Source organism: Harpia harpyja, chromosome 15 (genome assembly GCF_026419915.1).
Source record: "Harpia harpyja isolate bHarHar1 chromosome 15, bHarHar1 primary haplotype, whole genome shotgun sequence".
NCBI classification, from domain to species: Eukaryota; Metazoa; Chordata; class Aves; order Accipitriformes; family Accipitridae; genus Harpia; species Harpia harpyja.
The window spans coordinates 27,847,329-27,865,875 of NC_068954.1; the positions used below are offsets into that span (position 1 = coordinate 27,847,329).

At 38.4% G+C, this 18,547-nt stretch overlaps 1 protein-coding gene across 14 annotated transcripts in view; it reads right to left on the reverse strand.

Annotated features, from left to right (window-relative positions):
• DST (dystonin) overlaps positions 1-18,547 on the reverse strand; it is a 316,607-nt gene that overhangs the window by 13,325 nt on the left and 284,735 nt on the right. For all 14 annotated transcript variants that reach the window (XM_052809218.1, XM_052809204.1, XM_052809202.1 and 11 more), the window contains 12 exons: positions 17,625-17,744; positions 13,152-13,321; positions 12,627-12,786; positions 10,995-11,189; positions 9,648-9,776; positions 5,933-6,076; positions 4,892-5,080; positions 3,409-3,538; positions 2,433-2,596; positions 1,935-2,097; positions 283-437; positions 50-124 (listed from right to left, as the gene is read on the reverse strand). In XM_052809218.1, coding sequence (XP_052665178.1) covers positions 50-124; positions 283-437; positions 1,935-2,097; positions 2,433-2,596; positions 3,409-3,538; positions 4,892-5,080; positions 5,933-6,076; positions 9,648-9,776; positions 10,995-11,189; positions 12,627-12,786; positions 13,152-13,321; positions 17,625-17,744 — 1,794 coding nt within the window. The remainder of the gene's footprint in view (positions 1-49; positions 125-282; positions 438-1,934; positions 2,098-2,432; positions 2,597-3,408; positions 3,539-4,891; positions 5,081-5,932; positions 6,077-9,647; positions 9,777-10,994; positions 11,190-12,626; positions 12,787-13,151; positions 13,322-17,624; positions 17,745-18,547) is intronic.

Below are 18,547 nucleotides of genomic sequence, written 5' to 3' on the forward strand. Positions count from 1 at the left end.
TGAAGAATCTCTAAGTTGAAAGAACTAAGAAGGTCCTTAGAAGACTTACCCTGTACTTGTTATCCCCAATCTGTTCCACTTGAAACCGCTTTGCACATTTACATTTAGCTACCTGTCTTGTAACCTGCAAAAAACCATAACTGGATGATTACTTTACTGGTAATATCACATTTCTAAATATTTGTGTAACTGGTAAACTTCAAATCGTGTAGGAGTGAAAATAAAATTAAAGAACATGACCACAGTAGAATAGAGTGCAATCTAAGAAAGCAGAAAATGTACCTCATCTTCAATTTTGTCAGCATCTGTGAGAGGCTTGTATGCATCCTTGTTTGGATGAAGAGCTGCTACAAATTCGTAATAGTCAATATATCCATCACCATCTCTATCAAAAATGTCTGCAACAGCACTCATTTCAAGCCTGCTTGTTGGGAATTCTGTAAGATAAAGGCAACAACAAAAGCTAAGTTTTTTGGCTTTTCGATCCCATTACAATGAAAGGCTTTATCACAAATATTAAAAGGTTTTTACACACTAAGTGACAGACAATGCTTATCAAAGAACCCAAGGACATTCAAAAGAGTGAAGGAATCTTTCTGAAAAAACAATCTGGATCTTCAGTGTTACCTAGATATTGGATTAAAATGAGTATCATAGTGTGGCTTGAAGAGAGACACAGAAGAGAGAGCACAGATTAAACTGTAAGATATGTTTTTTGTTTTTTTTTTTTTAACATTTTGACCTTCAAAGTGCATAAGATACCACAGATTAACAAGATAAATTGTTAGTGAGGAAAGGTCAACCAAGAATTTCACTGCTAATTAAAATTGAAATGCAAGGCCTTCCCACTGCAGAAACACGCACGGTGTTTTGTGAAACCCTTCTTTGGATGAAGTTCATAGCAGCAGAATATTAACCCACACAGAGATTCTCTAGGAAATGGTCAAGACGGTGAACAGGGATTAAATCATGAGTATTCATAAGTTATAACAAGTTGGTAGCAACTGAGTTAAATGAGTAAGTTGTTTAACCTCTTGGTGGTATCAGGTTTTTTTCATCAACTTCTGCCAATTCATGCAAAACAACGATGTGCACATATAGTGACTGTATTACTGCATTTTCTAAAGCAGGGGGGGAAATATACACACTACTATTCTTGTACTGAGTAACTTTAACATGAGATGCTAAAAGCAGCCCAATTCTGATTCTTCACTGCTGAAAGCAGAAGTCTCTATAATCTGAAGATAAATGACTATTTTTAGTAGGCCCTTATCTATTGAGTCAGTTGCTAAAGGCAAACGTGATCACACAGAGACATGATGTGGAAGGCTTATGTTACCACCAACTGTGCATACCTAAGGAATACCAATCCATCAGGAAAGCTAGGAAAAGTCCCTTCCTGGTCTGATTGCTTGACATTTTCATCCTCATTATAAAGGTATATGAACATGGTCATGGTTCATGCAAACACTGGTTTCAGAAATTACATGGTTTCCTTCTATAATTGAAACTATTCCATATATAGTTCTTCAATAAAAATCATATGATCATATGAACTGATTTTGAAAATCATCTGTAGGTTCTAAGGTATGTTTTACTGTTCAGACTAATAAATCGAAAGTAATTGTTGGAGTGGCTAGTGTACTGTAGGAATGACAATCCAAGTCCAGTAAACCAGTAAACTATTAATTAGCCAATAATATAAATGTGACATTTGTCATCTGATTCACAACGTAAAAGAACTACAAAGAGTTTCTAGAATCTAGAAATATTTTCGAGTAAAATAATTATAGTTTAAAGTAATCATAATTAATGACTTTGAAAGGGAAATCTGTGACCTAACACAATAAACCGCATAGGGTACACTATATAGACAGTAAGACTTCATGAGATGTTTGTTCCAAGTCCAACATTAAGTTAATTTTAAAACTTACTTGAAGAAAGAATTCCATCGATAAATTCCTGCCTTGTTATCTTTCCATCCTGATCTTTATCAATCCTCCTAAAGAAGTCCATCACACGAGACTTCTTATGGTTCATCCATCGCATGTATTTTTTTCTCCAAATATCAAAATCAAAGTTGGCAAATTCTCTCAGCTTAATAAAAAAGACAAAGAACTTTTTTCAGTTGAAATCAATCAATCTAGAAAATCAGTGAGAGAGATACCATCTGCGTTCTTTAGAATAACTGGTTCTTTGAGACCTATATAAACACTTCAAACATCTTAACTCTCCTCACATTTAAAATGAGAATGACAGCTTTTAAAGCATGTTAAAGCACATGTATCACAGTGTTTTCAGTTAGCTGTATCATACAATATAATACAACAAATACGGAAGTTGTTTACAGTATTTACAGTATTGACAATTTAATCCAGGGTAAACAAAATTATGCAAAAAGTATGTATATTCTTGTACAGTCCTTTTCTGACCTCTTCAAGTCTGTCCAAAGCATCATTAAGTTTTCTTCTCCTTTCCAAGGCCAGAAGCCAGACTTGCTGCCATTTGCTGACTAAAAGGTTTACCCGAGGATTCTTGGTTTCGATTTGCGCCTGGGCTGCTGATGGATATACGCCTGGTGTTGGGGAACGCTTTCCTGTTAAAACATGATAAAATGTGTAAGTCTCACCCAGTTCAAACAGAACATTCACGTGAAAGGTACCTGACCTTCCTAAAACTGCTCCTTCCTGTCCCAAATAATGAGCCCATACCCTGATATGATTCCATGTAATGGGATTTTTTTTTTTTTTTTTTTAACACCATTGCTGGGGAAGGACCACATGGTCATTAAAGTATCTCTTGTCTAGTCAGAAGCAGCTAGTAGTGGCTGCACTAGTGAAGCTGCACAGGTTAAATAAAATCTCTGCAAGTCTCTCAGAGTTGCAAAGTAAACAACCTGATTTTAGAAGCAGATTCCATGTATGGGTAAATATAAAGTACAATGGGTAAGTATATCTAAAAAACCAAAAAGCAATTTCCTCACTTGATTCACTTTCCATTCAACTTCACTGAACATACTTTCTAATTGGATCCATATAATTTCATAGACAGTAAGAGCAAAATTTTGTCTCTACATCTTTATGTGAAAGAAGTTGTTTACACTTTCAGATAATGGTAGATTTGCAAAGACTCAGCACATGCACGCTCTTGGAAGTTTAATAGCACACGAAAAGCTGCACACTTTAGAAAAAAGTATTCAAGAAGTATAGGACAAAATCCAAAAATACAAGTCTGCTATGAGAAGTTACCTCACAATGCAAAATGAGAGATAATTAGAAAAATCAGCCAAGAGAATTTCACCCTGTTTCACTAGAAGCTAATCAAACCTATTAGATTACTAATAATCTGTTATCTTCATAGATAGAGCAATGATGTGTGTGACCTGCCGCAAAACACTTCATTACGTACTGCCTGCTCTCCCCTTATCAAGGACAGGAATATGAGATTGTACTGGAGTGGGTTCAAGTGCCTTTCTTTTATAGGTCTTTGTAACTTTATCCACATCAGGTTGTTTTCTGGTCATTTCCTCCATGAATGTCTGCAATCAGATAGAGATGGTTTTAATTCACAATACACAAAAGTGACCACAGGAATGAAAACCACATACAATAGCAAAATACCAAAGTTACAAGACTGGCACAGAAAAGCTCTGTCCTAGTTTCAGGTGGGATAGAGTTAACTGTCTTCCTAGTAGCTGGTACGGTGCTATGTTTTGAGTTCAGTATGTGAAGAATGTTGATAACACTGATGTTTTCAGTTGTTGCTCAGTAGTGTTTAGACTAATGTCAAGGATTTTTCAGCTTCTCATGCCCAGCCAGCGAGAAAGCTGGAGGGGCACAAGAAGTTGGCACAGGACACAGCCAGGGCACCTGACCCAAACTGGCCAACGGGGTATTCCATACCATGTGACGTCCCATCCAGTATAGGAACTGGGAAGTGGGGGCGGGGAATCGCGGCTCGGGGACTATCTGGGTGTCAGTCAGCAGGTGGTGAGCAATTGCAGTGCACATCATTTGTACATTCCAATCCTTTCATTATTGCTGTTGTCATTTTATTAGTGTTATCATTATCATTATTAGTTTCTTCTTTTCTGTTCTATTAAACTGTTCTTATCTCAACCCGCGGGTTTTGCTTCTTTTTCCTGATTTTCTCCCCCATCCCACTGGGGTGGGGGGGGAGTGAGTGAGCAGCTGCCTGGTACTTAGTTGCTGGCTGGGGTTAAACCACGACAGTCTCTTATAATGCCAGCCTCACACAGGTAAAGGTTTTAGTAGGTAAGAAAAATCAGCAGTGTAAGATTTTAAGACCACTATGGCCTGGCTGTTAAAGGAAGGTTACATTTAAAAACCAGTCTGTCAGACTCCTTTATTAACTGTGTAGGGTAAGGTGACGTACTACAGAGTTTTGACTCTGAGTACTCAGGTGTTCCTTGCCGTCCAGACTGCAATTCACAGAAGTGAGACAGCTCTGGTGTGTAAACTGGGGTATGAGCATTCACTGCACCAGCAGCTCCTTCTGGCACTTCATGAACATATTTTTGAAATCCAATCAGTAAAGCCACACTGCAACACTAGTTCTAAGGCCGCAGCACTATCATATATTTCATGTGGGGGTTTTTTATCATTATTATTATCTTCCTTGTTCCTATAGGGAGTTGTAGGTTTGCTTTAGAACAATGTGGCACTGAATTTTTGGGTTTTTTTTACCTCTTCATTGAATAAACTACGCACACATCGTACACATACAAAACACACAACTGCGTATCTGAAAAGGGATTTGATTATTAGGAAAGAAAATAGCTAAGGAGATTCACACTTGATTACGAAGCCTAGCTGAGATGTGAGCACCATTTGTGGAATGTGTAGGACACGTGTCACTTAACATGCCTTACCTGATGTTCGGCTATAAGTGCTTTAACTTCCTCAATCTCCTGGGGGATAACCTCTTTATCTTTTTCAGTAAGTGTAGTCTCTGCCCACTGCAACCAGGACAGCAAAGCTTCCAGCAATTCCTGGTTAGCAATAAGTCCAGCCAGAGCTCCTGACAGTCTCTGTTGATGTTGTTTAGCCCATGCTAAGACCTTGATAAAAGAACCAATGCATGAGTATGTGCACATCTGAAATTCTTTAAAATGCATTTAAAATTGTTCTGCTAACTGTAAACCCAGAGCTTCCTCCCAGGCCTATTGATGTTTGATTTTCAAAGGTGCTAGATGCAGTGGCTGATCACTAAAGGTGCTAGGTAACCAGAATTCCGAATTCGACACTTTTTTTTCCAGAGATGTTCAGGATTAGGTGCTGTTAAATGCAGTAAATAGCACATTCAGGCAACATATTAAGAAATTTATCAAACAATACGTGTAAGTTAGTGAATCATGCAGGATTTTGGTGTCCACCTTCCTCTTGAACACTCCTGAAGCCATGCTTTGCTAACACCAGTATTTTGTTTTTCTTTAAACTTAATATACACAGAAAACACCACCTTAGCAGCTGAGAGTTTGGTACACCCTCTGAGACCTATTTGCAGCCACTTAAATAATTTGGAGATCTTCTAGATTAAGAATATGTTGGACTCAAATCCTCCTTAATGCAATTAGAAAATGCTTCAAGTTTGCCCTGTATTTTCTTTCCTTTGTAACTTTAAAGTTTGTCCCTAGAAACTACTGGCTTTCTTCACATGGGAAGTGTCAGGCAGTATTTCCTTTAACACATACAAAGAAGCTTGACCATCTGCTTTAGTTGTTAAAGCCCTATAAGTTTTAAAATAAAACCTAGGGAAGGCATGGTATTCACATCCATTATGGCGGGTATTTTAAATGTTTAGTTCTCAACAGCTGGATCATTTCCTCCCAATGTAACTACTACGTTAGTTGTCAGCTATGTTCCAATCAAAGATGGACTGTTGCAATGAAGATGGTTTGGCATATACTGACCTCTTCAAACCTGGCTCTGATGATTGTTATCCAGTGCTTAACAGTGGTGATGGAGTCGGGGTGGCAGATAGCTAGGATAGCTTCTCCCATACCTGTTGCTTTATTCAGTTCTGCCTTTTTCTCTTCCAGTTTCTTCATAAATTCCTAAACCAGAGGTAACAATTTCAATTACATGTTGACAAAATTTGCAAGAGAAATCTGAGTGCATAATATGGAAGGTCACGAGCCTCTCAATCGCTCGAACAGATTCAACTTGCAAGAAGCATGTTTAATTTCTCTGAGAAGTTAAAAAAGTTTATAAGGCCTACTCCACATAAAGTACTAAATGAAGCTCTACAACTCTTTACCCCAGCTTGCCACTCCTTAAAAGCCCACCATACTGTAAATACCTGAAACACATATGCCCTTATTAAAAAAAGAAGGAAAATCACAGCATTTTAGAAGTGCTGTAAATCAACGATGTGATGGTTAGAATCATTATTGGCAACATTTCAGATGACTTAGTTTGTCTGTCAAGTTACAGTAATTCTTCATAATAAACTATCAAGCTCCTAGCAGAGGCTGGAAATGTCCAACTATAATTAACATGCTCAGACAAGATGATAGAGAACTTCAGGAGCAGCTATACTAAACTAACACAAATGTGAAAACTCAGCAGCTGAAGGGGAGAGAGACAGCAAGAACAGGGGCAGAGGCTACTAATTAAGCAGCTGTTTTCAGAAGCATTGCCATGTGGGAAAAATCTTGTAAAAGCAAAAGGATGTTTACAGCTTTAGACATCCAAGCTCATAGCCATTGATATTCCTAGGGAGTCTGGCAAAGGAAAGGACGGCAAGACCAGAATTTGGGGGGGGGGGACGGGACGGGACAGGACAGGACGGGACAGACAACACAGCAAAAAAACTGAAGGACTTTTCCCATCCTTTATATAGTTTACATTTCTTTTTTTTTAATTATTATTGTTGCTACTACAATGGTTTTCCTATTCTGCCTATTTTGTTAAGTCTAAATGTTGTGTAAGTCTGTGTGTCTTTGTGAGCACCCTTAACTGGAACTGCCAACATCTCTCAGTGCCTAGTGGAATTGTTATATTTTAACATCTTTAATTGGGCTACAAAATGGAACCATGTCTCTGGAAGTTTAACTCTTGCTCTCTCCATCTACAAAGGGCTATTTTGGATTCCAGAAATTACATATCAGCCAAGTCAGATCTTAGAAAATTCAAAATCACCTAAACACCATAAAAACAGATTCTACAACAACTCATAATGACATTATCCTGTGCCTTTACAAATTAAATATGAAGCTATTATGAAATAAATGTGTGGAAAAAAAAAATCTCTTCTGCCTTGTTCTAAAAGCCTGGAATAGGTAGGCTGTATATCTAAAGATACTCATCACTAACTGATTTTGACTTAAGCTTAAATTAATGTTGGAGTTTAAGACCCAATCACAATAGCAGTCCTTCTCTCATAAAAATGCGTGAGTTCTTACAGTATTTCAGTTCAAAATAGTTTTGGAAAATTCGAGGTGGGTTGTAGTGAGAGACTACCAAAATAAGCCAGGACCAGGAGGAAAACAGGCAACAAGAAGATTGTTTTTCTCTGCACAACTGTACTAGAATATCTCAAAAATCTAAATCTATAACATACTACATACAGTGTATTAAGCTTTCCCTCAGTAAAGGATACTAATTGTATTGAACTCTGTGGCAGTCCAGTGATATAGACACATTTACAGAAGAGGAGATGGGATGCTTCTCATTAGCTAATGCGGTGCATTAACCCACTATACCTCTCAGTCCCTAGTGAGGATGGTGAGTGACAGAAACCTCTCTGCCTGAGATAGTAGAATTCATTAAATCACGTGCAGTATTCAAGCAAAAAAAAAAAAAAAAAATCAGTAATGGGCGTAACGATGGACAGTTTGGATAAAATATCGTCCTGAAGAAACCTTTCAACAAACAGCTGGACAGAAATGCATTAGAACTATTTTACAAGAATCACAGTGATAAAAGGAATATACATTTCATATTTACGTAAATAATGTCAGTCATATATTTTTTTTATATTAATACTGCAGTATTATTTTTAAACACCATGTCTGTATGATAATATATTACATTTTTTTCCTTATTTTCTTTTTTTTCTTCTTGAAAGCTAGTGTTATAAGCTTAAGAGACGAGACCACTCTTTCAAGGAAGATTTTGCTGCATGTGCTTATTGGTAAAGCAGCAGTGCCACAATCTTTCTTAGCTTGATGATTTCTGTATTTCTGTTATTTGGCCTTTAAGAAGAAAATGTGGTTGGGAGAACATTTTCTAAAGTCTACTAAAAAAATTTTAAGTACAGTATGGCCACATCTAACACTCAGGTTGGTTGTGTTGTGCTAGTGATTATTCTTCCCCAGCTGGACAGGGTTTCTCAGAGACAGACTGTGTTTTGGTTTGAGGTTCCAAGTTATGCTTCAGCTTTGTCAGCACAATTTTGAGCTTTGTACAGAAATATTTTGTTAATCAATCTACATTGCAGAGGGAGAAATTTAAGATTTTTTTTTTCTAATGATTTCGGTGGACCTAAGATTTCATTCAGACAGTTCTTTCCTCTGTATTCAGAAAAAACAAAAAATTAAGTAAAAGGGAACCAACGAAGCACCTGTGGAGAAAAGGCAGCTAAAAGACCAATTTCATTCCATCGAAGACAGCAGGTTGCTACGGCCAACATGAGTCAACATACGCTGATGCATACATACATTTGCCAGCTAAAGAATAGCACCCAGTTTCCAGGGCCCTAAATTAAATCTGAAAACTTCAGAACAGTGAAGTTTGAGTACCTTGAAAACACCCTAGTTAAGAACAATTAGATAGTCATACCCTGTATGCACTCCTCTGCATAATAATATTCCCAAACTCAATTTAAACAGGATGCTTTTCTACTCCCCATTTCATAAGTTTTGTTATAACTTTCTTCAGAGCAATGATGAACAAATCCATTACTCTTATAATTTGTTCTATAACATTGTGGGCAATTTCATTTTTACACTACGTACTTGGTACTGTTACTACTGCACTTACAAGAAGAGTTTGCATGGGCTTAAAATGTACGTATTTGTAGCCTCCTGTTTGGAGAGTGAAAATAGGACCTTTATGCTCCTTAGCCATTTTCCCATTTCGTTACTGCAAAGTTAAGTTTGATGGCCTACAATCTAGTATCTGCAGTACCTATGGCACTGTAATATTTCAGTACCTAATGCATGTGAAGCATGACAGCACGCTGTTTCACCATGGCAAAAGGTTAATGGATGATAACATAATTCTGCTGACATTTACAAATGACCTTGAAAGAAAAGTATATGCTGTTTTGCTCAATACTGCTAAGACTATTTTACTACTTTTGCTACTGTAGCAGTCTATTATAATTGTCAGGCAGCATATATTCCACAGAGGGGTTTGCATCTGTCTCTAAATGTTTACAGCAACTTTCTAAAGGTCCATTATTTTCTTAGTAAACCAAGATGACTCTAATAAGAGCCCAGCACCAGTATGGGCACAAATCTGTCAACTCCATTGAATTTCTAGCTTCTCTACAGAAACAGTTGCAAAAGCAAACACTGGATGCTGGATATGACTATATGGGACAGCCTGCTTCCTTTCCTTTATTCTACCCTCTAACAGGCTTATTAGAATGAAGAGAACCCTCTTCATTTTCTTGCTTACCCTGTGCTGGTCTATCAGTGTACGTAAGGCCTCTTCATCATCTGGAAGGACCCCGTGGAAACGAAGAGCCTGCTCTGCCTCTGCCAGCCACTCCAAAAGGACATGGACAACAGAGTGGAATTCTTCTGCCTGTTAAAATGCAAAAAGTAGTCATGGTCACTCATGAGGGGATCTGACAGACACACTGCAGCTTACATAAGGAGATTGAGCCCACATTTGGAGTCATTAATCATCAGTACTGGCACATTAACTTTCCATTAAAAAGTCAATGATACACAGTAGTACATTTTCTTAACTGTAAAAATATCTCATGCTTCCCCCCAAAATTACAGGAAGCCTAAAAGCTTGTTCATGCTTTTAGCCATCTGATTTACATTGTATTTGCAGCTCAGTTGAGAATGTCATGCCTTTACGCTGACAAATTACATGGGAGGTGCTTTCATGGACCAGCTGGAGAGATGAGAGCTGTATTTTCTGCATAGCTTAAATCACCAGTTAAGCAAAATTAATTGACAGCCCATTGGTGGCTGACCCTTTTATGTCTGGAGAAAACAAGAAAGTTCCACCTTTGGGCACAGTCATATTCAGACACAATTAGTGTTTGAGGTAGCTCAGGATTGTGCCTGCTGAGAGACTGGAGAACTGCACAAACACAGTACCCTGGGAAAAGCAGGGCAAGAATTATGTACACTGTGGATACATCGCTATTGCAGGAGCCCCATCCTAGCATCAGCCCAAGCTAGTATATCTTCACAGAGCTGTACATCTATATTATCTCAGGTTTGGAAACAACACATATGGACCTAATTTGTTTGGGATGGGTACCAGCCGATACTGACACACATATACTGTTCTAGCTCCTGAGTTCACTCTGCAGAAGAAAAGGGGTTGCACTATGTACTTCACTATGCACTGTAATTGTGCCAATGTAAGCAAGTTTTCAGTACACAAATTTACTTCTTTCCAATAAGGCACGAAGGGCATAAACGTGATTGCAATCTCCAGCTTCCTGTGAAAGGGGCATACTTCTTCATCACCCTTCATGCCTGACTGTAACTTCAGTGATTTCCTTAGATGGTAAGGTCTTTGAAACATTTGCTTTGCATTTGTAGTATAGACTAACAGTAACGGCAATAATAAATGCTAAGAGGCATTATTTATGTGCTGTGGTAAAGGGACAGAGACAAGGTAACCAATGCATGAGCAAGAAAATAAGTACTTTCAAATGAAATTAAATTAAATTGAATGACATGAAGTGAAAATGAAATTAAATTTTTGGCAACTAGACTGCAAGGTATTTTCACTGCTTCTCATAAAGGAGATGTAGTATCAGTAATACTCCTCTACCTGCCGAAGAGCCTGTTCCAGTCGTGTTTGCTTGGATACTGACAGGGCACAAACTGTCTCCCAGCGAGTGCTTAGCTCCTGCATTTGGACTTTGACCCAAGAAGAGTCATCACGGCTGCCTTCTATCAGCTCCCTTGCAGAGCGCTTCAGAGCCTGGACACTGCTTGTTCTTTTTCCCAACTCCTTCTGGAAAACCTAGGCACCACCAAATACATTTGAAATCTTTAACTCATTAAGGCATAATCATGTAAAGAATAACAAAAAAGTACTGGTTGTAAGAAGAAATCAAAATACGGATTTAGTTCAGTCAAGAGTAACTCCATCTAAGTGATGCAAAACACACAAGTTCTGCTTATGAGATTCCATATGAAGATATTTACACTCTACCCTATCCTAATAAAACTGGAATATGGTAGGAAAATGCCAGGCAGATCCTGAGAACCCATCCTGATGCAAAGCATGGGAAATCTAGTCTCCTTATCACACTGGCTTTACACTCTTTATCAAAGCAATTGATCTGACACTCTGATTAATGTGCAAGATTGCTTCTGCAGGAAAAGATCAGATAAAATGCTAACAATCAAGGAGAATGTTTGAAGTTGTAAAAACAGAAATAAAGCCCCATCTGAAGGTCTGACTGTAAGGCTGTAGATCTCACTACATATTCATGTATTTATGTGAAAGTATGTTCACATTTGCAGATGGAACAAGCTCCAGTTACATAAAGGAAGCTCTTAAAAAAAGATATGATGATTACAGTATACCATGCCACTGAGTATGACTTGCTTGTGATATACAATGAGATTTCAGAAGCAATTCCAGCATATTTCAGGCTACTTTTTATAGACAACCCATGTTTCCAAATGATTCTTTTAATGAGGGACAAAATCTCCTCCTCACTGAACAGTCTTTGCATACTGGAAGTCACTGGTGGATGAACAGAGGCACCTTCACCTCGTAAACCTCCCAGGCTCCAGAGCTCTGACTGCATGTAGCATTTGCAATACCAGTAACTTCAACAGCTGTTTCTTCTGACATACTGAACTGCAAAACTGGGGTTCAGAGGCAAAGTCCTACATCTGCTACTTGCTCCCATCTCCAAAACCACTTCGGTAACAAAATACTGCAGCTTGCCAGTGTAGGCTTCCTGGTCCATATTCTAGCTGTGTACTCCCATGCATAACTTAAGCATTGCAGCTGCTTTTCTCCATGAATATAGAGCAGCCCTGCAGGTTTGAAAGGCTGCTGTAGTCATGACAAGTGCATTGGACATTTGGTTAGCAGATGTGCTAAATAAAAAGCCATGTCGCCCCCAAAGATTTCCAGTAAAATAATTTTTGCCACCTCTTGTCCATACACACATATTCATAAATGCACACTTGTGATTTTTTACATGATATTCATACACAGGATAGCAGCATTAAACAAAATTTATCTCAATACCAACTGGTGTCAATGAGTCCTTAACAGTCATTGTCTTCCACGTATGTTTTACAGCATTTTCCACTGTTGATGACATAAAACTATTTCATGTTTCTAAAAATTACAGCATAGCCAAATAAAGATAGCATTAAAATGCTACAGTTATGAGCAGTCTAGTAATTTAAAAAAAAAGAATATTTTTGGAATTACCTTGTGATTGTCGATCAGATTCATCACTAAATCAATGTCTCCGTGTACCGGCTGATCTTCTGCTAGCTGAGGTTCAATTTTGTATAACCAGTCAATGAGAGCTTGCAGAGCATCAGTAAATTGCCCCGAAAATAACAGGGCTTCCTCCAGTTTATTTTGTCTGGGGGAAAAGAAAAACAAAAAAAACCCCAGAAACAAAAACCGAACACACACACACACACACACACACACACAGAGAAAAAAAATAAATCACTAACACATTTTAAGAAAATATTTTCAGCATAAAATGATAACAGCTAAGAGCTTTAAATCAGTGTTTCCCTTTTTAATTAGTTGGGACCCCCCCCGCCCCAGTCCTCTTCCGTACCATCAGGAAAGTATGCATTGCTAGTATTTTACTGCTTTGGCACTCTTAACTATCAAACAAGCTAGCCACTCTGGTTTTACTTTTACACAACAGAAGCCAAAAGAATTCTCCTAAGCCTTTTTCTTATCTGCTGAATAATTAGATTGGTTTCCATTTACCTTTCCACTGATTTTCCACAAATTGTATCCCACTTATCCCTTAGTTCACTCAGCATATCATCGAGTTTCAAATTGTCATCAGCTAAAGTGGTTTTCTCTTTCAAGGAGCGTCCAGTCCTATTTGTGGTATCATACACAGAATGTTTGGCACCGAGAGATTTCTGGAATTCCTATATATGTGGAAGAAAAAGAAAACACCCTTATAGCATTAACTGCTTACAGGCCACAGTTAATTAATCTTTGACATATTATTTGCAATGGAAGTTGTAGATGTTGCTGCAAGAAAATTTTAAATTTACTGCAAAATTTCTAGTCTTCTAGTGCCACAGTACACCTGAAATTGTATGGGGCTTGATACTTGCAGAGCCTCTGTGTTTTGTCCCTCTCCAGGAATGTAGCTCTATGCCTACTGGAAAAGAATTCCGGAAGATCCCTCCTTCAGTGAGAGCAATGATTCCTGTCCTACCATAATATCCCTAAATTCAGCAAGGGGCTACCTGGTGGTCAGAAGAATGTGAAAGAACTGCTACTTTGGGAGCCATGAACTGAGCAGTCTTCACACTACATTTTTACACACTAAGATTTCAAGCCAGTGTAGAGCATCCCAAGGGCTACAAAGGTAATTGTTTTAGCTCAGCATAGTCAGGCTGGGAAACCTCCAACCACAAGCATTTAACCCTCCTAAGATTGAAGCATACTATAATTGGGAAGAATTGTATGCCAAAAGTATAAAGATCCAGGCACAAGAAGCAGCCAGGTGACATGCCAGTAACACAGTTTGGGCTGGAAGTCATGATCACAAGCAGGTTTCTGTGATCCAGGGACTTTGGAAGATGACAGTGACACAGCAGTTGCACCTGCCTGCCAACTCTGACAGCTCCTTCTGCACAGAGCCCCTGGAAGCTTTTCACAGGCACAGAGGAGCACACAGAAACACAGCTCATCTGATACTGCAGAGGAGTTAACCAACTGACAGAGTAAATAATTAAAGAAACCCTGCCAAAACACAAACCCAGCCCTACACAGCAGTTTTTAAAACGTAGCAATGCTCAAAGTGTTTTATTTCACACCTTCATGAACTGCTAGAAGGAAATCAGTTAAAAAAAAAAAAATCACAAGTTTGCTTTAGGAAACTCCTATATACAGAATCAAATATATATTATGGGGGTTTTTTTGTCACAAAAAATACTAGGCCAAAAGAGTTTTTGTTTTGTGTTTGCTGAAATAGATTTTTCATCTGGTTCTCAGAGCAATGTTCAGTATCATCAAATCCAGCAAGGAAATTATTACCACTTACAACTTATAGTAATTCCTCAGGGTGCGTAAAGATTGCAAGGATTCCTCATGGTCACTGTTGGCACATGCACAGCTGTTCCACTCCGACTGGCAAGCTGTTCCCAGCTGGCCTGCACCAACCTGTGCCACTGTACCTCACAACTCTTCCACCAACTTTCCCATGTGTCCACCTAGTCATCTGCTCTTTTTAGATGTGAAAGTGTGTCAGGGAAAGCTCAACTGGAATGGAGGTGTCTTAAGTAGGAGGTAGGCTTTGAGTTATGCCATGTAGACAGTATGACAACTTTACCTAGGGTGATTCAAGGTTCAAAAATTGCTTAGTATTTTGCACTGTACTGTCCTTCAGGGTTATTTCAGGATCCAGAAGGAACTGAGGATCAAAATTCATCATCCCCCCAAAAAAAAAAAAAAAAAAAAAGGAGAATTTGTTTTGTAATTCAGCATTTCCTTACTGCTTACTGTCCTTTCATTTTCCTCATATAAAACAACAAGGAAACACACTCACTTTAAGAAAGAATACAAACACCATTGTCAAGCTAGAACTACAATAAAAATAAAAATAATTTTCAAAATTAAAATAAACGTTTTTTCATAAAAGTTCCTTCCATACAAACAATATGTCTGTGCTCCTTTTCTTTGATAGGGTTTATTAACTACTTAACAGTACATGCACAGTGTTACTTGATTTGCACAAGGCAACACAATGAAATTGCTGCCGCAGAAGGATCACACAGGAAAAACAGATTTAAAGGTGAACAAAGGCTTGCAGTCAATTAATTCTTTTGAGAGACTACAAACACTACACTAAATCTACTTTCATTTGATTTCACAGAGGTGTAACAGAGTAGATTTTGGTTTAAGCTGCCAGCAGCAGACAGGCAAGATGAACGAAATCTCAGTAATTAACTACCTACCTTCCTTCTAAGGAAGATGGGAACATACAGATAAAATTAGCCAGGTTCATACAAATGTACTGTAAGGAACAGTCAGCATTAGCACAGAAATGGATTGGGTGACCTAGTAAGGGTTTTTCCATTCCTGACTTCTAAAAATGAGAAAAAATTTCTGATAAACAGACCATGAATAACCCCCAAAAGTCCCTGGCAACACACTAGATATGAGTGAGAGAGAAAACATATTATCTTGGCTTTTCTCTTTCAGGGCCTTTTTTCTTTGGCAGTAACAACTGGCAAAGAGTGAGTCCAAATTATTGCTTCCAGAACACACAGAGCACATATTCAGTTCAGTTAACTAAATGGAGCAAGGAAACCTTCAAGGCTGGACAGAAAAGACAAAGAAAGACACAGGGGGTACATGTGGGAGTGGAAGGAAAAGACTCAAAATACAAGGAAGGACATTGCAGTGTTGGGAGGTATGACAGCTCATTAAAAAGCAATTGAGTTGATTTCTTGGGGCGCTTGTTTGAAGTTTCAAGTCACAAAGTTCACAGAACTCCCTCTCTCACACACATTCATCTTTTTCCTCCAAACCACCAGTTTCAACCCTAATGTCCCTGTGCCACATTCCATCCCATTCCTTAATGGGAAATGAGATTCAAGCAACTTAAGTAGCTATTCTCTGCAGGCATTTTATACAAAAAGAAGCTGGAGAAAAGATATCTGAGAGAAGTGATAAGTCTGCCAATCCATGTGAGGAAGTTTGGGCTCATAAAATGTACTGCTGTAGGTATAAAGAACAAGTGGGATTATCAAGTTTAACATTTCAGAAGAGGGGAGGAGAATAAAGGTAGAGTCAAACCTCAGGACCTGAAAGGACCTCAAAGCACAGTCACATACTCATGAGAAGTTTGAACTTTACTATATAAAGAAGAGAGGAGTAGAAGGATTAAAAGATTGATAGAGTCAGAGAAGGCAAGAAAGACTATCTTAACAGAAAGATTCCCCCCCCCCCCGCCCCAAGGTGTCCCCCCCCAACTTCCCATCACTGACTTCAAATTCTGGCAACAGCAGCAATCTCAGAACAAACTGAAATTGCAGACTTAGCATAACAGCATGTTAATGTAGGTTTTATCTAAAAGTTTTAACAGCAAACATAGGTAAAACTGTTTTTGCTTGACCAACAGCCAACTTCCCCATATTAAAGGGGAGTATTTTCCTGGTTGATAAATAATACTTAAATCATCATGTAAACTGAGAGATGACAAAAATATAAAGCAGACGGATGCAGTAACCAATCATTAGTACACATGGCAAAACTTGTCGGAGGTAAAAGCAATCATCAGAAGCTACACTGAGAGGGAAAAAATTAGATATGCAAACCCTATTGTGCAGAATGAAAAAATAGGATTAAATGGAGAACAATAAAATTGACATGAAAAGTAGAAGTCAATGTATGCCAAAATGTAGAAAAGTGAATGATCTTTCTATACTCTGATGAAACTGCTCCAAGTTATATCTTGGGACACAGTCTGCCTCTGAAGATTCTACCACTCAGCCACTTGATCCTCCATAATGTATTATTCTAGGCTCTTTACAAAAGTAAAAATTAAGTGGAAACTTCTTCTGACCTTCCTTTTGCTCTGTGTCTGATGGAACTACAGAGCTTTTACGTTATCATTATTTGTTTGAAAAGCCAGGCCAATCAGGGAGACTTACATTTTCACCTACAGTAACTGGGTTTGTGGAAAGCTGGTCCTGGAATTTTGAATCCCATGAAGAAAACAACCTTTGCTAGTAATGGTGTGATTGTACTTTCTAGAGGATTTTGTTAATATTTCCACTTGACATAAAAAGCAACTGCCAATCAAAATACAAGATTATTTTTCAGTTTTGAGATCATCCTGTAGTATTAAAAGGAAAATCCCAACCCAAATAACTGGATGCTAAATTTGTGGTTTAAGGACTGAAAAAAGCCTGTAATAAAACCTCTTCAGAGATTCCTATTCTGAGATAGCATTACTTTGTTTCTTAAAGTTTCCATGGTGCTGTATTATTATGTCTTTCCTCTTCATAGTTAACCATTCCCCCACAGATCAGGTACTGCGAAAAGTTTTTTTTTGCTCCCCACCTGTAACACACGACCATTTAATTTAATGTTAATAAGCATTCCACTGTAGTGAGGCCACAAGTCTACTTCCTTTGCTGACTGAACAGTACAAAGCTGACAGAGGTACCTACATCTCACTGGGCACTTTGCATTTCATCACTCATAACTCACCTTATGCTGTGTGAGCTGCATCTTTATTTTGTCAGGGTCATTTGCAATTTCAAGATCTGAGTCCAAAGATTTCTCTGACTCTTCCAGCCATTCCATAAGTTTGTGCCAGGCTTCATGGAACTGCAGGAAAGCAAGATTTGCATAGACTTTAAAATTCACTGGTTCATAAAGTAGTCTGAAAACATTAAACCCCAACCAATTCTCTACAGGCCAAACAAGTACTCTGCAGACTTTGGAAAGATTTCCTGTGCTTTTTCTCCCTGGTCTCTCAAACAGGACTAGCCCAATCATGTGCCCACCGGACTTAGCCTCCCTTCTAAGTGAATTAGCAACCTTTTATGTGCATGATCTGCATACGCAGTATGACAGAGACATATTGGTAACTTCTGTTGATGTGTTGGTCATTTAGATTCCTACGTTTTTAGTAATGAATAGTAAATACAGCAAGAATGGGGCTTAGCTATTGCCTATATGGGACAACAGCAGTAAACCGCTGTGGAAAATTCCTGTCTGGATGACTGCTGAAGATTTTTCCTGGGATGCTCATAAATGCTCTCATTATATCAAATGGTATCTTGACGGGCAAGGAACAGATTCTGAATCTTCCTTCCTGTCTCAACAAAGAGAGTGCTTCAGGGAAGGAAGCAGGGAAAGACCAAAGATCCAACCAGCTTTCACAAAGTGGCATCCCTTTGGGATTATATTTTCTAAGCTGGTCATTTCTCTCTTTGCCTCTCTTTTGAAAATTCTTCTTGCCTGGGCTGTCTACACATGAAAGCACAAGCAACTAGTTCAGAAACCTCTCAAGGCTCCTGGAACCTGTTGTCCAGGGCTGTGGATCAGGCCTTGACAGTAGTACCCTTCAGTACTCCTTCCCCACTCTACACAGATAGTTGTCATCCCAAATTAATAACTTATTGTAT